The sequence below is a fragment of the Nomascus leucogenys genome, chromosome 11 (genome assembly GCF_006542625.1).
Source record: "Nomascus leucogenys isolate Asia chromosome 11, Asia_NLE_v1, whole genome shotgun sequence".
Taxonomy (NCBI): Eukaryota; Metazoa; Chordata; class Mammalia; order Primates; family Hylobatidae; genus Nomascus; species Nomascus leucogenys.
The window spans coordinates 65281680-65299977 of NC_044391.1; the positions used below are offsets into that span (position 1 = coordinate 65281680).

At 40.6% G+C, this 18298-nt stretch overlaps 1 protein-coding gene and 1 pseudogene across 4 annotated transcripts in view; one reads left to right on the forward strand and one right to left on the reverse strand.

Moving 5' to 3' along the window:
• Positions 1 to 3834: 3834 nt before the first annotated feature.
• On the forward strand, positions 3835 to 5080 carry LOC100596209 (annotated as a pseudogene).
• A 9513-nt stretch (positions 5081 to 14593) lies between these two features.
• Positions 14594 to 18298, reverse strand: part of NELL2 (neural EGFL like 2) — a 419741-nt gene continuing 416036 nt past the window's right edge. For 3 of the 4 annotated variants that reach the window (XM_030822676.1, XM_012510715.2, XM_003252267.4), the window contains one exon: positions 14599 to 15306. In XM_030822676.1, coding sequence (XP_030678536.1) covers positions 15256 to 15306 — 51 coding nt within the window. In that variant the 3' untranslated portion in view covers positions 14599 to 15255. Of the gene's footprint in view, positions 15307 to 18298 lie in introns of all 4 variants that reach the window. The other variant, XM_012510714.2, reaches the window with a different exon arrangement.

Sequence of the window (18298 nt, forward strand, 5' to 3'; positions counted from 1 at the left end):
GAGGTTGAGTAGGGACACAGATACAAACCATATCGATAGGCAATATTATTTAGCACGTGTCATAAGGATAGCTATATCTATACTAACATAGATTGATATCTGTCTATATGCTTCTCTGTCGATCTCTCTACATATCCTTTTGCTCCAAATGAAGATGAATTCTGATGCTATTTTTAGAGATCTCACAAAGTCTAAATCTATTCCTCTCTTACAGTTTTGGTGGTTAGAAAAGAAATCAGGTTGCTTTTACAATTTTCCCCAAACTTTTCTGAACTGATGCCTCATATTTCTCTGCAGGGTTTGAGCTAAAGAAGCTTTCATGAGACAGCCCTCTGATACAGTTATAGTGAATTCAGAGATGCTAGGACAAGGCTGGATTTCCTAGATCCCTGATGAGCTAGATTTTTTGGCTGCCTCTAGGTTCAGAAGAGTTGTGTGCTTGAATAATGATCCATATAATGGGCTCAAGAGGAGAAATGTAGAATGTGTAGTATATATTTTTTGCTATTAGGGATATGATTGACTCGTTCTGGGGACCTGAATAAATGAATATATCTTTGGAAGAAAATTCAACAAACTAATTGTTAGCAAACTTGTGGCTTTTAGTTAGCTGTTAGTGGCTTTTTGTAAAGGGATTAGGGTGAGGTCCGCCTACCAGCCTCTTTGGCACTGAGAATAAGTATTAATAATACTAGGTAACATTTAAAAGTACTTATGCTACGCACTGTGCTAGGTACTCATGAATAATGTTATTAAAACTTCGCAAAAGCCCTATGAAGAAGGTAATATTGTTAATTCCATTTTATAGGTGAGCATACTTAGGCTTCCAGGCTTATAAAAGACATATGCGTTTGTCTCCCTGGGTTCCAAAGTGGCAATGCCACCTAGCCCTATGGATTGAAGAAAGTATATTCACTTGCTTACACAGGTCAAATAAAATCCTTGATGCTAGGTTTGGTTGGCTGTATCTTTTATGCCTGGTAAATTCTGAGAATCTGTTTCTGGACCCTTGAGGTCTTAATGTATGCAGTAAAAAGACATCTATTTGTAGGTCACTGGAAAGGCAAAGGTCTTTCTGTGGTCATGCATTCTCAGCTTTAATTAGTTCAGAGTGAACAGGCAGAGAGTTTGGAGGCTAAGGAAAGACAGAGGCAAGATTTACTAGGGTGGGCAGCTTGACTATATTTGGAGTAAAGGCTCTGAAAATGTGGTCTTTTTTACTTTGAATTTCCCAAAAGGCTTTTAGGATTTCAATCACGAATTTCCTCTATATTTAAATATAAGAAATGGAAAAATAAATTTAGAACAACACATTCCTGAATATCAAGCAGGCTGTATATATTGCCATTGCAACTTCCCAAGGTATCTATAACTTAGAGTAGAGGATGACAAACTATGGCCCATAGGCCAAAAATGGCCTGCCATCTGGTCCTGCAAACAAGGTTTTATTGAGACACAGTCTTGTTCATTTATGTATGTATTATGAATGTCTGCTTTAGTCCTACAAATGCAGAGTTGAGTAATTGCAACAGAGAATGTGTGCCCAAAATATTTACTCTTTGGCCCCTAGGTGGGGCTTTGGCCGCAAAACCTACTTTTGGTCAAACTCCTCGGACCTAATGTGAGCTAGAACTTCTATTTTCCTCTTTAAGGTCTAAGCTAGAAGCCAGCTAAGAGGCTTTCCTGGCCTTCATGGCTTCCTTACTCAAACCCATCACTATGATTTTTGTCCTTTCATCAGAACAAGTGTTCAAAGAGTTTCTCTAAGGCTTGGAGCACAGCTGCTTAAGTAGTCTTACATTAATGACGAAGTGATGGTTATCAGACAGTAAGAGTAATAGGATGGAGAGTAACTACAAAAAATGTGATAAAAATGCATAAAGTAATACATAAACAAAACATCATGTTTGATAAAGTCAAAGTAGAAGTTTTAGCAGTTAAAGAAAAAACTGATCAAATTCTGGAAATGTTAACAGGTGTCACATACAGAATAATAAAAATGAACATTCAGAAAACGTGTCAAATTTGTCAATGTAATAATTCTGCTTTATCGTTAATCATAACTTGGTGCACTATTTTACTATTGTCCTGTCCTAGGTACAGTGAGAATGTAACCAAAGTGATACCAATTCCATTTATACTGGCTTTACTTTGCAGTTAAAATGATTCAAATTATTAAAATAAAATCAAGCTGTTTTATTCATAGCAAGCCAAAGTTATCTTCCTTTGGAATATCTTTTAGAGATGATGAAATGATGTATGAAGACCTGTGCTGAGAAATGTATTTACTACAGACGAAAAATCCAAATTACTACAAAAATTCAATTTGAAGTAGAAAATACATGCTGTTGGATTCTTCATGGAATAGTAACAATACCACTGAATAGAATGTGATTTTTCACAACGTTGAATACGCTCTTAGAACGATAATTTTGTAAACACACTTGGGAGAATATAATTTGAATACAAATGTACTCTTATTTAGCATTTTACAGTATTTATGAATTTCAAATATATCAGAAGAGATCACTTGGCAAATTGGGAGCAAAATATATTTTTCTTCTCTGTAAGACAGAGAAGTCCAGTAAAAGAGTCCCAATTTATAGCCTCAGATTCTAAACCAAGTATGTCTTTGGCTGAAGAGATTTCTCCTGGAACATGGTGTGTGGTTCTGGGCATGACACATACAGAGGCACATAAACAACTCCAGAACTTCTAGAAGGGAACAATTGATATAGTTTGGGAGAAATCTAGCACTGAAGAAGAGTGTACCGGAAAGATATTTGAAAAGGAGTTTGTCGGTATGGCCCAGTGACTAAAATCAGGACCAACATTATGTAAATTAAGTTGAAATGTAAGGAAAACAGATTTTAGTTGAATCATGTTCAGAAGAATTCAAATACAGAATTCGAGAAAAGGAATGAATGGTTTCTGGATGTGGTGACATTCTTCATTTCTGGAATGTCCATAAGCAGCTATTTGGAGAGACAGTACTCTGAATTTTGAAAAAATATAGGAGGTTATAAAAGAAATAATCAATGATACATAGTAAAATTCATTATAATGAAAATAAGCTCTAAACATAACAATATAATTGAAAAAATTGCAGAAATGTGTTAAAGGATTTCTAACAATTATAAGGGATATCTAATTCTCACGTATAAAATATCAAAACACCAAATATATGAACATAAGACATAAATAGATAATTCACACATGGGGAATAAACAACTACAAATGTTTACCTTCACAGTTATTTACAGAAATTCAAATTAAAACAAATATACCATTTTAAAAAAATAAAAGAAACAAAATGGAGGACAAAAACTAAATTGGTAATATTCAATGGTGGCAAAAGGGTGTTTTAAAATGAACTCCATACATTGCTGGTGGCATTGTAGATTGGTAAAGCCTTTGCGCAAGCAAGAAAACAAGTTAAAACACATCATATAGACCATTCATAACTTGCTTCATTAAATCTATTCTTCATGATATTGTCTAAAGAAACAGCTCACATGATATAAATTACAGTGGCATTTATAGTAGTAAAAAAGTTAGAAGGAAATAAACTATACTTACAACAAATTGGTGAAATATGTACCAGCCATTGACCCCCGCGCGCCCAGCCGGCGGGAGCGCGGCGCCCCGGCTCCCGCAAGGCCGCGCCGAGGCAGGCGAGCCCCCGCGGCGCCCAGGCGCGGGCCCAGGCCCCCGCCACCACCGGGCGCGGCATTTTTATTCAGGCGACGCTTAAGGAAGCCCGGCCGCGCCCGGTGCATTGTGGGAGCGGCCCGCGGCCCGTGTTCAGGAGGAGGCGGAGGGCGCAAAGCGAGCCGGTGGATCCATAAAGAACCCAGCCAACCCGCAGAGGGAGGGGAGGGGCTGAGCTGTGAGGAGAGCAGGGCCCAAGAACCATGTCTACGCGGGAGTCCTTTAACCCGGAAAGTTACGAATTGGACAAAAGCTTCCGGCTAACCAGATTCACTGAACTGAAGGGCACAGTCTGCAAAGTGCCCCAAGATGTCCTGCAAAAATTGCTGGAATCTTTACAGGAGAACCACTTCCAAGAAGATGAGCAGTTTCTGGGAGCCATTATGCCAAGGCTTGGCATTGGAATGGATACTTGTGTCATTCCTTTGAGGCACGGTGGGCTTTCCTTTGTTCAAACCACCGATTACATTCACCCGATCGTAGACGACCCTTACATGATGGGCAGGATAGCATGTGCCAATGTCCTCAGTGACCTCTATGCAATGGGGGTCACGGAATGTGACAATATGCTAATGCTCCTTGGAGTCAGTAATAAAATGACCGACAGGGAAAGGGATAAAGTGATGCCTCTGATTATCCAAGGTTTTAAAGACACAGCTGAGGAAGCAGGAACGTCTGTAACGGGCGGCCAAACAGTACTAAACCCCTGGATTGTCCTGGGAGGAGTCGCCAGCCCAATGAATTTATCATGCCAGACAATGCAGTGCCAGGGGACGTGCTGGTGTTGACAAAACCCCTGGGGACACAGGTGGCAGTGGCTGTGCACCAGTGGCTGGATATTCCTGAGAAATGGAATAAGATTAAACTAGTGGTCACCCAAGAAGATGTAGAGCTGGCCTACCAGGAGGCGATGATGAACATGGCGAGGCTCAACAGGACAGCTGGAGGACTCATGCACACGTTCAATGCCCACGCCGCCACTGACATCACGGGCTTCGGGATTTTGGGCCATGCGCAGAACCTGGCCAAGCAGCAGAGGAACGAGGTGTCGTTTGTAATTCACAACCTCCTGGTACTGGCCAACATGGCTGCGGTGAGCAAGGCCTGCGGAAACATGTTCGGCCTCATGCACGGGACCTGCCCAGAGACTTCAGGCGGCCTTCTGATCTGTTTACCACGTGAGCAAGCAGCTCGGTTCTGTGCAGAGATAAAGTCCCCCAAATATGGTGAAGGCCCTCAAGCATGGATTATTGGGATTGTAGAGAAGGGCAACCTCACAGCGAGAATCATAGACAAACCCCGGATCATTGAGGTTGCACCACAAGTGGCCACTCAAAACATGAATCCCACACCCGGGGCCACCTCTTAATCTAGACGGAAATAGCTGTTTGGTTTTGTTTTTAAATAGATCTATTTCCCTTATCACTTCAATTAAAGACTATAAACAACAACAACAAAAACAAACAAAAAAAAGAAATATGTACCAGCCATTAAACTTTTACTAACATCTGATAATTTCATGGGAACAATTGTTTCTCCAAAATTTCATGCAAAGGTGGAGATAAAATGATACATACCATGACTGCAATGATGTAAAATGTGTAGGCATGTGAGCCAAGAGAAGATAAATAAAAACAGTAGCAAAGGTGGTGAAATTATGGTGGTGATTTTCTTCCCTTTACAATTTGTCTTTAAAGGAGTAGTACTGTATTTATTTAAATAAAGAATTAGCAATGAAAATTTTTTAGACAATTCTGTGTATACTTTTTAAAGTCTTGTTTTGGTAAAGCTTGTGGTATTTTTACATGCCTGTGAAAAACTAACTGGCTTAGTTAGGAAAATATAGGTATATATATTTAGGGTAAATTTGTATATATATATTTATTAAATATATGTATTTACAAAGTAGAAATATAAAAACATAAAATATAAACACGTTTAATCAATTTGTAAACTCATTTTTTGAATGTTAGAAATAGCATTATTTTGAAATAACTGGAATATATGGCATAATATGATACATATTAGCAACACAGTTATGCATCCGTGTACCTGGCACCCCTCATCCACTTCTTAGGAAAACTACTATCCTAATTTGATGTCTATTATTCCCACGCAATTTAATATACTTATACTTGCTTAAATACATGTCTACACCCAATATAGGTTGTTTTTCACATTTTAAAATTTTATAAATTATCAAAATTATAACGTTTAAAAAAATTTATTCCTTGTTATACATGTATATTCTGCATCGTAATTTTGTGTCCGGAATTGGTGGGCTCTTGGTCTCGCTGACTTCAAGAATGAAGCTGCGGACCCTCGTGGTGAGTGTTACAGTTCTTTAAGATGGTGTGCCCAGAGTTTGTTCCGTCAGATGTGTCCAGAGTTTCTTCCTTCTGGTGGTGAGAGGTGACAGCATGCTGGCAGCCCTTGCAGCCCTCGCTCTCTCTCGGCACCTCCTCAGCCTCGACACCCACTCTGGCCATGCTTGAGGAGCCCTTCAGCCTGCCACTGCACTGTGGGAGCCCCTCTCTGGGCTAGCCAAGGCCGGAGCTGGCTCCCTCTGCTTGTGGGGAGGTGTGGAGGGAGAGGCGTGGGCAAGAACCAGGGCTACATGTGGTGCTTGCGGGCCAGTGCGAGTTCTGGGTGGGGCTGGGCTCCATGGGCCCCACACTCGGAGCAGCCGGCTGGCACTGCCCCAGGTAGTGAGGGGCTTAGCACCCAGGCCAGTAGCTGTGGAGGGTGAGCCAGGTTCCCCAGCAGTGCCAGGCCGGCACTGCGCTCAAATTCTCACTGGGCCTTAGCTGCCTGCCCACAGGGCAGGGCTTGGGACCTGCAGCCCGCCATGGCCGAGCCTCCCACCACCATCATCACCTGCGTGGCCCGAGCTTCCCCGATGAGCGCTGCCCCTTGCTCCACAGCACCCAGTCCCATCAACCACCCAAGGACTGAGGAGTGAGGGCATGCGGCACGGGACTGGCGGTCAGCTCCACCTGTGGCCCTGGTGCGGGATCCACTAGGTGAAGCCAGCTGGGTTCCTGAGTCTAGTGGGGACTTGGAGAACCTTTATGTCTAGCTAAGGGATTGTAAATACACCAATCAGCACTCTCTGTCTAGCTCAAGGTTTGTAAACACACCAATCAGCACCCTGTGTCTAGCTCAACGTTTGTAAATGCACCAATCAGTGCTCTGTGTCTAGCTATTCTAGTGGGGACTTGGAGAACTTTTATGTCTAGCTAGAGGATTGTAAATGCACCAATCAGCACTCTGTGTCTAGCTAAAGGTTTGTAAATGCACCAATCAGTGCTCTATGTCTAGCTAATCTAGTGGGGACTTGGAGAACTTTTATGTCTAGCTAGAGGATTGTAAATGCACCATCAGCACTCTGTGTCTAGCTAAGGTTTGTAAATGCACCAATCAGTGCTGTGTCTAGCTAATTCTAGTGGGGACTTGGAGAACTTTTATGTCTAGCTAAAGGTTTGTAAATGCACCAATCAGCACCCTGTGTCTAGCTCAAGGTTTGTAAACGCACCAGTCAGTGCTGTGTCTAGCTAATCTAGTGGGGACTTGGAGAACTTTTGTGTCTAGCTAAAGGACTGTAAATGCACCAACAGCACTCTGTGTCTAGCTCAGGGATTGTAAATGCACCAATCAGCACCCTGTCAAAATGGACCAATCAGCCCTCTGTAAAATGGACCAATCAGTTCTCTGTAAAATGGGCCAATCAGCTCTCTGTAAAATGGATCAATGAGCAGGATGTGGGTGGGACCAGATAAGGGAATAAAAGAAGGCTGCCCCAGCCAGCAGTGGCAACCCACTTGGGTCCCCTTCCACACTGTGGAAGGTTTGTTCTTTCGCTCTTTGCAATAAATCTTGCTGCTATTCACTCTTTGGTTCAGCACTGCCTTTATAAACCGTAACACTCACTGCGAAGGTCTGCAGCTTCACTCCTGAAGCCAGCGAGACCACAAACCCACTGGGGGGAATGAACAACTCCAGATGGAAGGAACGAACAACTCCAGATGCGCCGCCTTAAGAGCTATAACACTCACAGCGAAGGTCTGCAGCTTCACTCCGGAAGCCAGCGAGACCACGAACCCACCAGAAGGAAGAAACTCTGAACACATTTGAACATCAGAAGGAACAAACTCCGGACATGCCGCCTTTAAGAACTGTAACACTCACCGCGGTCCGCGGCTTCATTCTTGAAGTCAGTGAGACTAAGAACCCACCAATTCCAGACACAGTGGGTTCATGGTATCACTGACTTCAGGAGTGAAGCTGCAGACCTTCACGGCAAGTGTTACAGCTCTTAAAGGCGGCGTGTCTGGAGTTGTTCGTTCCTTCCTGTGTGTTCGTGGTCTTGCCAGCCTCAGGAGTGAAGCTGCAGACCTTCACGGTGACAGTTACAGTTCACTAAGGTGGTGCATCTGGAGTTGTTCCTTCCTCCCGGTGGGATCATGGTCTCACTGGCTTCAGGAGTGAAGCTGCAGACCTTCGTGGTGAGTGTTACAGCTCTTAAAACACAGCACGGACCGAAAGAGTGAGCAGCAGCAAGATGTAACCAGAAGAGAGAAAGAACAAAGCTACCACAGCGTGGAAGGGGACCCGAGCAGGTTGCCACTACTCGCTCTGGTGGCCTGCTTTTATTCCCTTATCTGGCCCCACCTGCATCCTGCTGATTGGTCCATTTTACAGAGAGCTGATTGGTCCATTTTGACAGAGTGCTGATTGGTGTGTTTACAAACCTTTAGCTAGACAGAGTGGTGATTGGTGCATTTACAATCCTGTAGCTAGACAGAAAAGTTCCCCAAGTCCCCACCCGTCCAAGAAGCCCAGCCAGCTTCACCTCTCACTAGCACTCTCTGCCAGACTTTGTGGCTCCTAGCTCTGGCACTCTAGCAGCCCAGAGGGAGGTTGCCCCAGACAACCAAGAGGAAAAAAGGAGAAGCGAGAAAGAGACAGAGACCCACCATCGTGGCCAACGACCCTGCGAAGAGGGAACGGTGGTCCAGGCACTGGACCCAGCCTCTGATCAAGCCCAGCAGGCGCAGGCCGGCCACGCCTAGTGTGGGGCCCATGGAGCCACGCCCACCCAGAACCTGGGCCAGCCCGCGAGCGTGGCTTGCAGTCCCGGCTCCCACCTGTGCCTCTCCCTCCACACCTCCCTGCTAGCAGAGGGAGTCGGCTCCAGCCTCGGCCAGCCCCAGAGAGGGGCCCACACAGCGCAGCGGTGGGCTTAAGGGCTCCTCGAGCGTGGCCAGAGTGGACGCTGAGGCTGAGGAGGTGCAGAGAGCAAGCGAGGGCTGCTAGCACGTTGTTACCTCTCAATTTTTCTAGACATTGTTTGTGAGACTCATTCCTATTGGTATATGTAGTTTTATTTATTTTCATTCGAGTATTCCAAATAAACATACCACATTTTGTTTATCAATGACTGTATTAACATTTGAGTGGTTTCCAGTATTTTGTTATTACAAATAAAGCTGTTATAAACATCTTCTTGTCCATGTGTATGAGAATTCTTCTATATCACTTCTGTTGAATAAAACATTTTACAATTATAGAAATGTTCATTGTGCTGCCCAATAGAGTAGTCACTAGTCAGAGTAGCTACTGAGCCCTTGAAATGTGGCTCATGCAAATGGAGAACTGAATGTAATTTAATTTTAATACATTTTAATTTAATAGCTACAGATGGCCAGTGGCTACTGCATTGAACAGTGCAGTTCTAGATCATGTACTCAGGAGTATATACTGAGTCATGAGGGGTGCACATCTTCAACTTTCTGCACTGCAGAATTACCCTCCAAACTGGTTTGGAGGTGTGTGTATAGTGTACAAGCATAGTATTCCTGTTGTTTCATATGCTCACCGATATCTTGTGTTATATTACTTTTTAATTTTGTCATTTTTCCCTATTGTGTCATTGTGGTTTTAATATACATTACTGATTACTAGTGAGCCTAAGCAAATTTTACATGCTTGTTAGTCATTCTGGGATTTCTTTTCTTGTAGCATACCTAGGCATTGCTTCTGGTCATTTTTCTGTTGGATGCATTGTACTTTTCTTCTTTTTAGGACATATATATATATATATATAGACACACGCATATATATATGCATATATATATAGACACACGCATATATATATGCTTTTTGAGTTTATTTAAAAATATTCTAAAGCCAAAAACAATGCTAATTTTTTTCATAAATTTATTTTATTTTTCACATTTTGGTCTTTCACCTATGTGGAATTTATTTTTATGAAATAAGGATCAATGTCTATGTTTTTGCTTTCCCATAATCAATTTTCACAGCCTCGCTCAGTGTAACTTCTATCTTCTAACAAGTATCTATATGTGTATAGGACGGTTTCTGAGGTTTTGATGAAAATATTCATGTTATCTAGCTTGTTTATTCCCGAAACAATGACTCTTAATTCCTATAGCTTTATACCTTCTTGATATATGGTAGAATAAGTATCCCCTGTCTCCAAATATAATCTTTTCTCAAAGTATTCCTGGCTATTCTTGGACATTTGTTTTTCTATAATAGTTTACAATCACCTTAAAATAACACTTTTAAAATTATAACTACTGGGGAGAATTGACATTTTTGTGACATTTAGTCTTTCTGCCCATTATTTCATTAAATTGAATATTCTTTCATGTTAAATCCTTTTGGTTCTCATTATTACCATCCTAGTCCAAACCATTATTCTCTTGTCTGAAATTCTGTGGTGTGAATGTGCCTCCTGAGTACATGTTCACCAACACCGCTCATTTCTCCCCCAGCCCCACCTCTGTTTATTCTCCACATAGTAACAAGACAGATCATTTTACCTGTCATATTATAGCACAGCTATGCTCAAAACTCGCTAATGCCTCCTATGTCACTAAGAATAAAAGCACAAATCGCTAACCATGGCCTAGGAGAACCTGATTTGGTCACTCCTCTGACAGCATCTTCTACATGTTTCCATGTTCTCATTCCACTCAAGACATGTAGGTGTGCTTCCACCTCAGACCTGTGCACGCTGTTCTCTCTGCTTGTAACTCCTTCCCTGCAGGTATGAAAATGGCTCCAGGTATGAAAATGGCTCATGCTCTCACCTCATCCAAGTATTTGCCCCAATACTATTTTGTTGTGGAGTGGGCTTCCTGCCCAACCGACCTAAACGATCACCCCTCTCCACAACAGTATCCCAAGCCAGCTTAACTTTCCTTCTAGCGCTTATCACCACCTGACATGTTATCTATTTAGTTGTTAATTTTCTTTCTCCTCCATTAGGATATGTACTTTATGAGTCAGCAATAAATGAACGCTTATGCTTTGCACATACTTTGTTCATTATTTTTCTTTTCTTTCTCTATGGCTGTGGTTTTGTGAAAGAAAGAGAAAAAGCCTCAAAAATAAACTTAAACTCACTATCATTTCTGCTTTTACATAGAATTATACTCTTATTTCAGGCTGCTTTTCTAAAACACCTAACATTGGAGATAAATAAGAGGTCATGTTTTAAATGCAATATATTGGTGGTGGCAGTAACACAGTGTGCCATCCATCATTTGGAATAAATAAAAAGTTCAGACTCTGTCATGCAAACAATCTCTATGAACAATTATTTAATACCAATACAAAGACAAAAGATGTGGGGGAGTTGTCCCAGCCTGGCAAGTAGGGAGAATACAAGAAACTGCAACTCAGATTATCCTGTTCCAAACTTCTCCAATAGTTCTATTCCTTGCCTATTTATGTCACCACCAATCCGGAGCTACTATAGCCCAAGGAATTCCTGACTTTCTACCTGCAGATCTATTAAGTAAGGGCAATTATTCTGCAAAGAGGTGACAACTCCTTTATGGAAAATGTTGAATTCTAGGGTAGAAAACTGTGCAGTAATGAAATGTCAGTAAGGCCACAAGGAGCCAACTCCACTGCAATGGTGACTGCAGACAGGGAGTGTCCAGGTACCACAGTGAACAAAGTGGGTACAGAGCACAGACTTAGTGTCTTCAGGGATGCTTTCGGCATGACTCTCTCAGAGATCAATTTACTGTTGAGCTACAACACTCTACATTTGAAAAAACGGAAAATAAAAAGTCTTTCTTTAAGAACAGTTGGTATTGTCAATCCTTAAGCTACCTATATCAACAGGACTGGGACCATGCAGGTATCTGTGGGATGTGCCGACCTTCAGATGAAGTCCTAACTAGTCAGCAATGTGGAGCTTTGATAGATGAGGTCATGCTTAGTGAACTGAAGCTCATCTTTTATTCAGTAGATGTAACCTCAGTTTTATTCAACTGAATAACTTCTGCTACTCCAACACTCAAGAGTATTGACTGCTGTTTTAGAGCTTTGATATGCCGTTCATTTTGTAAAGGCAATTTACAGGGTGTTTCAACTTTGGCTATAGATAACCAAGTTATGGGAGGGATGAAAGGGTTCCATGATATTGCAGTAAAATTGAACAAATGCATGACTCTTTTTACCATTACACAAGGCAAACTAAAAAAGCAATATGGCAGTCTTTTAAAAAGGGAGATAAACTATATAGGTTACTAAACCAAAGAATCATAGCTAAAAATTTTTTTTTTTTTTTTGCAGAAAAGGGGAAATAAAGAAAATGGAGTAAAGACTATTTTCACCAAGGCCTGCCCTTAAAGGAGCTAAGCACCCTCAAAATAAATTCATGCTTCCTAGCTCTCCCTTTCCCTTAATATTGGCACAACTCAGCCATGGCATTCTGCCAATTATCATCAGAGTGAGAAACAGGGCATTAACCTTCTCTTTTTCAAGGAACAAAGTTCTTAAGAAACAATTGATTACTGCTTGCCCAGGGTATGCACATAAAACAGTAATTCTCCTGGGCAATCTACTATTTGTGGAGTAAACCTTGAAGAAAAAAAATTCAATCTGAACACATGTATTGCTTTAATACTCGTTGAATTGTCATAGTCTTGTTTTTTCCTTCTTTTCTTCTTAACTATGAGTTTTCTTTCACTCAGTGGCCTATAGAAACCAAGGATCTGCAAGCCACCAATATGCCCAGAGCCCTACAAAGATTTTCAAAGGATTTGTAATATAAAATTCCAGCCTTGCTTCTCCTTCCAGAAGGACATATCTAAATGACAAATATGTATCTATATGGGTGTACACACACACACACACTTTCCTGCACACATAATTTCTTACTCTCCTTATAAAAATGAGTAAAGTATACTTTTTCAGGAGGATTCAATATGAAATCACAAAGCTATATAAGGAAAAAATAACTTGAAAAAACTTCAAATTAACAGATATCTTCTTGGAAGCTAAATTGCTATTTACCATTGTAATACAGCTGATACAAAATAAACCTTATGCTCTGTTGAATTAAATTAAATTAAATATAAAAAGGCTACAGAAAAATCATTTATGATAAATTCAGGGAATACAGCTACTTGATTTTACACATTCAATAAATATTACCATGCCAAAGTATGAAGACATTTTTGAATTATCTTTCAACTCAGCTCGTGCTAGGTTGTTTCCATAGCAATAGTGAGTGAACAGTTAAAAGCCATTTTATCATTTCTGTAGCTTGCGGTGGTCACCTTGTGTTCATTTTAATTTTTTTTAAAAAATGCCTCTATGCATCGAAAATTAATTTGGCAATACTTATATTTCCTTTTCACCCTAGTGTAAAACATAACAGGGCAATATTGGATTAGCTTCCTTTATTGAGTTTCAGGATGTTTACTTTTATCCCCTCAGATTCTGGTGCATCAAAAAATTTAACAAGTAATTAATATCATAATCTCTTTTCACACTGAGATTTTAAAAAATTTTATATCCAAACGTGAAGGACCAATTCTTGAAGACATTCTCAACCTCACATACTGCTCTCCTTATGTGTATCAGTTAGAATCCTGGCAGGAAACAGATGGCACACTCAAGCTGGCTAATTAAAGAGTATAACAAAGGGACCACTTATAAAGATATGCCTAGAAATAGAGAAAACAAGATTGAACAGTTACCTCCCAGGGACAGAATAGCCAGAGCTGTTAATATCCCTAAGCCAGAAGTTGCAAATAGTAGAAGTTATCAGAACCTGGGGTGGGCAGTGAGACAGAGAGGAGTACCTTTCAAGAGATATAGCCTTCAGTAAGGTGACACACCAAATCATGGCAGTGGCCAGGCAGGAAGGGAGCTAGCAGAATAAATATCCAAACTTGACCTCTTCCTAATACGCCAGCTGTGTTTCCTGCTGCAGTATAATTTGAAACCAGACAAGAATCAAGAGGAGGCCGGGCGCGGTGGCTCACGCCTGTAATCCCAGCACTTTGGGAGGCCGAGGCGGGCAGATCACGAGGTCAGGAGATGGAGACCATCCTGGCTAACACGATGAAACCCCGTCTCTACTAAAAAAAAACAAAAAAAAATTAGCCGGGCACGGTGGCGGGCGCCTGTAGTCCCAGCTACCAGGGAGGCTGAGGCAGGAAAATGGCGTGAACCCGGGAGGCGGAGTTTGCAGTGAGCCGAGATAGCGCCACTGCACTCCAGCCTGGGTGACAGAGCGAGATTCTGTCTCAAAAAAAAAAAGAATCAAGAGGAAAAGGAACCCACTATTAGGGTCCGTATAGGTCAGCCACCCCAGGATGCACAGCAGGGTAGAAAGGGTGAGACTGAGGATCTAGAGAGGAAGAACTAAGCTTTCTATCACATCTCTTATTAGGCATATCATTTCCAGTTTGGAAATTTGGAAATAGCAACTTTCAATTTAGAAATAGCATAGCAGGAGTTTACCATCAGCAGAACTAGAATGTAATTTTTATAGTGAATCATCTGTGGAAAAGAGGAACATATTAAACAAGATACTCAGACTCACATGTGTTATAAGGTAAGAGAAATATTTATTTAATTTTGCACAAGAACGAGCTTATACTGAACAAATTCAACCAAATAATATTAAGTGCAGTAAAACAAGGAAATAGGGATGACTTTTCTTGTTAGAAAATATTAAGTAACCATGCCTGTGCATTATTTTTATCATCACAATAACTTGTTTCAGATTTCTTTTCAGAGTGTGCACTGTACATAACATGTTATAGTTTCTTTGCTTTACTTCTGAAAATATAATTCATTCACTGCCTGACATTTTATTTCTTGCAGTGAGGAACCTAAGTGATTCGTGAAGATTCTGATCTAGAGGAAAATTTTCTGCACCAGTGAAGCTAGAGGCTTTCACAGATCCAATGGGCTCAGGCTTTCTATCCAGGGTTCAGGATGTCACGGTGTATACTGTACGCCCATTCTTCTACACGGTGATGTGAGACACAGTAGAGGCAGACTTGAGGTCTAATTTTGCCCCAATAATTTTCCTTTTGTGATTTTGTCAAGCTCCACAAATTTCCTAATTGAAAGTTCACTCAGCTATTAACAAAGCTGCATTTAGCTGCCCACAAATCACCCAATTTAAGTTTTAACTTTTTTTTTGGTCTTTTTAATGAAAGAACATTCTTTTAACAGAAATCTCCCATGAGACTGTTAACTTCACAGTTCCTGAAGGCACTGTGGATCCACTGAGCAACAGATGTGGCCATTCTAGATTTAAAAAAAGTAGAAAGAAAAACAGAGTATGAATTTTTAAGCCATTAGTAAATGATCACATTTATTGATTGGTACTTACAAATAAAACTGTATAATTTATTTCTGCATTCCTAAAAATTCAATGGCCTAATCACTTTTCATGACTCTACTATTGCAGACTCAATTATTATGCCCATTGTATTTGTGGGAAGTCATAAACTGGCTTTATTTACTCATTGGCATCCTCTGTATCACATTTGTTCTTTTATTTATTTGCAAAATATGTACTGAGTCTATGTAAGCACTACGTATATTAATAAATAAAGCAGACATAGTCACTACCCTCACAGAGCAGGGTTTGCAGTTTATCTGGGGAGAAAACTAGTAAGTACCATGCAAACATATAATCAAAAATTGTGAAAAGTGCTAGAAAGGTACTATGAACTAAATATTTGCATCCTCTTAAAATCCACATGTTGAAATCCTAATCCCCAGTGTGATGGTATTAGGAGGTAAAGCCTTTGAGAGGTAATTAGTGAATGAGGGTAGAGCACTCGTGAATGGGATCAGTGCCTTTATAAAAAGATGAGAACACATGCGTCCTCTCTCTCTATCTACCATGTGATACAATGAGAAATGGCCATCTGCAAACAGGAAGTGTGTCCTTGCCAGATACCAGATCTGCCAGGGTCTGGATCTTGGAATGTGAGAAATGAATTTCTCAGCCTCCAGAATTGTGAGGAATGAATTGCCGTTGTTTAAGCCACCCAGTCTATGGTATTCTGTTACAGCAGCCTGAGCTGACTAAGACAAAAGGAAATAAACTAGGTGGTGGTGTGAGATTAGTAAAAGACTAGCTACTTAGTCAGTGTCCAGGGTAGACTATTCTGTGAGGTGATATTTAAACCGAGACCTGGAGACTGCATGAAAAGGTGGCCAAACGCGCAGGGAACAGCATAAGGAGAGGCTTTGAAATGAGAAGAGTTTTGTGTAGTTAAGAAACTGAAAAAAAGCTTCGGGTAAGAATTTTCAGTTAGGGAAGAAAACTGTGGTGATGAAATAGGATAAATAGGCAGGGAAGGGCCAGATATGCATAATTAGTTTTTGATATAAGGTATCAAAACAATACAGTGTTGTACAAGAAGAAAAACCTTCTATCCTATTCTTTTGATTCCCTGCACTCTTACTTTTCTCAACCAGCTAACTGATGCCATAATGTTAATATCATTTTTAAAACCGTGATGGTGATAATATCCCTCCACTCCTTAAGTGTGTACTCTGTGTCAGACACTTTGCCAGGCATTTAAAATACATTATCTAATTTCAACCTCGCAGCATTCCCAGTGGGATTCCTATTAATAGTCACACGTTTTAGATTCAGAAACTGAAGATCAGAAAGCTTAAATACCATGTCCAAAATCACACAGCTAGTAAATGGCAGAGCTAGGATTAAAACTCAGGCTAGCCTGACTCTAAAATACATCCTCCATTATATAGTTTCTCTCAGAAAATTGGTTTTTGATGATTGAAATGCATTATACTTTAATATGATAAAAATCAAAAGTGTCTTTGTTTCTATAAGAGGAAACCTGAAAAGATTTTGATACTCTAGCCTTTGCTAAAGCACACCAATGAGGAAAAAGCCAGTATATATCCAAGAAGAATATCATCAGTTTAACTTATTTGCATCTTTTCTAACTTATTAAGCTGAGTTCATATTCTGGCAGTGACAGACTCAACCATTTCTTAGACCTCTAGTGGCATTTTAAAGTTTTTGTCATCATATCTCCAGCCCCTAACATATTCCTAGAGACAGAACTGTTCGATTGAGACTTGTAGAACTCAGCTGTGCCCCAGAATCTCCAAGATGCCCCAGGCTGGAACCACCTTTGCCTCTCCTGTCTGACAAAGGCCACTTCGAGGTGCCGGCTCAGAGGCACAGGTTTTCTGACCATAACCAGGTCACACGATCTTTCTTAATTCATTGGCCCAATAAAGTGATGGGTGTACAAGTTCCTGGGAATATCAGCTCCTCAAATTATATGGCTTTGGAGCAGAAACATAATTAGGGAATTTCTGGAACTTTCCATCACTGAGTATGTGCAATTAGCATTAAAACCCTATGGGGAAGAAACCATTAGTATTGCACCCATAAGTATGTCTTAGGAAGGGATTCTTTGTTTTCTAAAATCTTCCAGGAGTATGTTGCTTATTCCATATGGATATGTTCTGCTATAACAGGATTCTACAAACCATATCAATGGCAGCTCCTTAATTAGGGAAGCATGGACAACTAATAAAATATCCTACTTGGGTCCCAGTTTTACTGATAGCATAGTTTCTTATATAAGACTAACCCTCCTATAGATAACAACTATAAAGTCTGAACAAAATACAAAAATAACAATTGAAAGCAATGGAGAGTGTCAGGCAGACACCACAGCAGTTTCAATCTTTGAAAGAGGGAAAATGTACTGTGTGAGTGTTGTTTTCACTTGGTATTTCCCCTTAGGGCACTCCCCAATCTGTGCAGCTTGAGATAACTATAAGGAAAGCAGAAAGCCACAATCTCACTGAGGTGTCAGAGGACAGCTTGGGGGTTGTCAGAGTGGCTGGAAATTGAGGGGGAAATATCTATAAAAGAAGAAGTGAATCAGTAAACAAACTCCTTTCAAATCCTTGGCTGATCTTTGAGTTGCAGAAGAGATTCTGAAGAGAAAATCAAGACAGCCACAGTTTGAAGGTTGAAAGATATGAGAAGAGCTTTCAGATGCTGCTCACTGAAGCAGTGCGTCAAATCTGTGTCCTTCTAAGATATAAAGGATTGATAAACAGTTTAAGTTTTCCTTAGACTTCTATCTCTCACCACCTACAAAAGATCAACTAAAAATGGATTAAAGATTTACATGTAGTATTAATACCTGCAACTATAAAACTACTAGAAGAAAACAGAAGACAAATGCTTCAGGACACAGGTCTAGGCAAATATTTTATAGGTGAGAACACA